Consider the following 1,568-nt stretch of genomic DNA (forward strand, 5'->3'; position numbering starts at 1 on the left):
GTTAATAACTCTCAAGGGGGTTACCAAAGGCAGAACTACCAAGGAGGCTATCAGAATCAGACTCAGACTCAGAATCAATGGAGACTTCAACAGGGACAAGGTAATTACAACAAAAACTATGGTGGCTCAAACCAGTGGAACTACAAAAATAACAATAACTTTGGAAATAGGAGTTCCAATCCCTATATTCCACCAAAAGGTCAATCCAATGAGTAAGAGAGTTCTAAGTTGGAGAGCATGCTTGAGAAGGTGCTAGCCAACCAAGACAAAGCAGATAGAATATTGAATGGGCTGATCGTGGGATCTCACAGTGCTTCCATTCAGAAGCTCGAGTCGCAGATACGAGATATTTCCAGAGAACAACACCCTCCACAGAAGGGAGGACTTCTTAGTGACACTATTCTAAATCCGAAGAGTGGTAGAGGTAATTCTTATGAGAGGTGTGCTGCTATTAGCACTCAGAGTGGGAAACTACTTCAAAGTGCAGAGAAGAATGTGATTAATCTCTAGCTAGTTACTGAAGAAGAAGAGGCACAATCTGATGTGCCAACAATTATTGATGAGGTCCAAACAGAGGTTCCTATTACTAAGAAGGTCACTGATATTCCAAAAAATTCTAAAAAGCATGAATGCAGTAGTGACACTAGCAAAGCAACAGTTAAAAAGGCTCTTCGCCCTTTGATCGAACTATTTAAATCTAAACCTCCCTTTCCACAGAGGTTGGTGAAGAAGACTAAGGATGCTAAGTGTCAGAGGTTCTATGATCAGTTAAAGCAGCTATCGATGAACATTTCTTTTCTTGATGCCTTCCACGAGATGCCGGGTTTTGTAAAATATTTGAAGGAACTGTTGACAAAGAAGAGAACGATCAAGCATGACACTGTGAGTCTAACTCATCATTTTAGTTCTATCAATACTATAACGAGTGTTCAGAAGAAAGAGGATCCAGAGGCCTTTACTATTCTATGTTCTGTTGGTCACCTTGATTTTGCTCGTGCTTTATGTGATAATGAGGCTAGCATTAATCTTATGCCGCTTACTGTTTATAAGCAATCGGGGTTTGGAATGCCTAGACCTACCACCATGAGACTACATATGGCTAATAGATCTATAAAGAGGCCAGTTGGGGTTGTTGATGATGTGCTTAGTTGGGTTGGCGAATTCCTTCTACAGGCAGATTTCGTGATTTTTGATTGTGCTGTTGATCAAGATATTCCTATTATTCTGGGAAGACCTTTCCTTTCCACAGGAAGGGCTCTTATGGATTCAGAGACAAACAAGATCAAGTTCCGTGTTAATGATTAAGAGGTGACTGTTCAGGCTAGCAAGGGAATGAAGCTACCGAGTGCTTATGAAAGCATTTCGATTATTGATACCATTGATGTGATAGATGAGGCTGTTGAATTTAAAATGGAAGAAGAATGTTTGGGTGAGGCTCTAGCAGCCATATTGGTGAACTTCGATGCTGATGATATGAAAGGTTACGTGGAAACTGTTAATTCTCTTGTGGGGTTAGGTTCCTACTCTTACCAACCAAAAAGCTTGATCTTGATCTTGGGAATAGAAAG

The 1,568-nt window shown here is 40.5% G+C and overlaps 1 protein-coding gene across 1 annotated transcript; it reads left to right on the forward strand.

Moving 5' to 3' along the window:
• Positions 1–237: 237 nt before the first annotated feature.
• LOC132044239 (uncharacterized) lies at positions 238–1,305 on the forward strand. Its single transcript, XM_059434724.1, has 2 exons — positions 238–424; positions 515–1,305. Exons 1-2 carry the CDS (start codon positions 238–240, stop codon positions 1,303–1,305), a joined length of 978 nt encoding a protein of 325 aa, XP_059290707.1.
• The last annotated feature ends 263 nt before the right edge of the window (positions 1,306–1,568 follow it).

Source organism: Lycium ferocissimum, unplaced genomic scaffold (genome assembly GCF_029784015.1).
Source record: "Lycium ferocissimum isolate CSIRO_LF1 unplaced genomic scaffold, AGI_CSIRO_Lferr_CH_V1 ctg3952, whole genome shotgun sequence".
Taxonomy (NCBI): Eukaryota; Viridiplantae; Streptophyta; class Magnoliopsida; order Solanales; family Solanaceae; genus Lycium; species Lycium ferocissimum.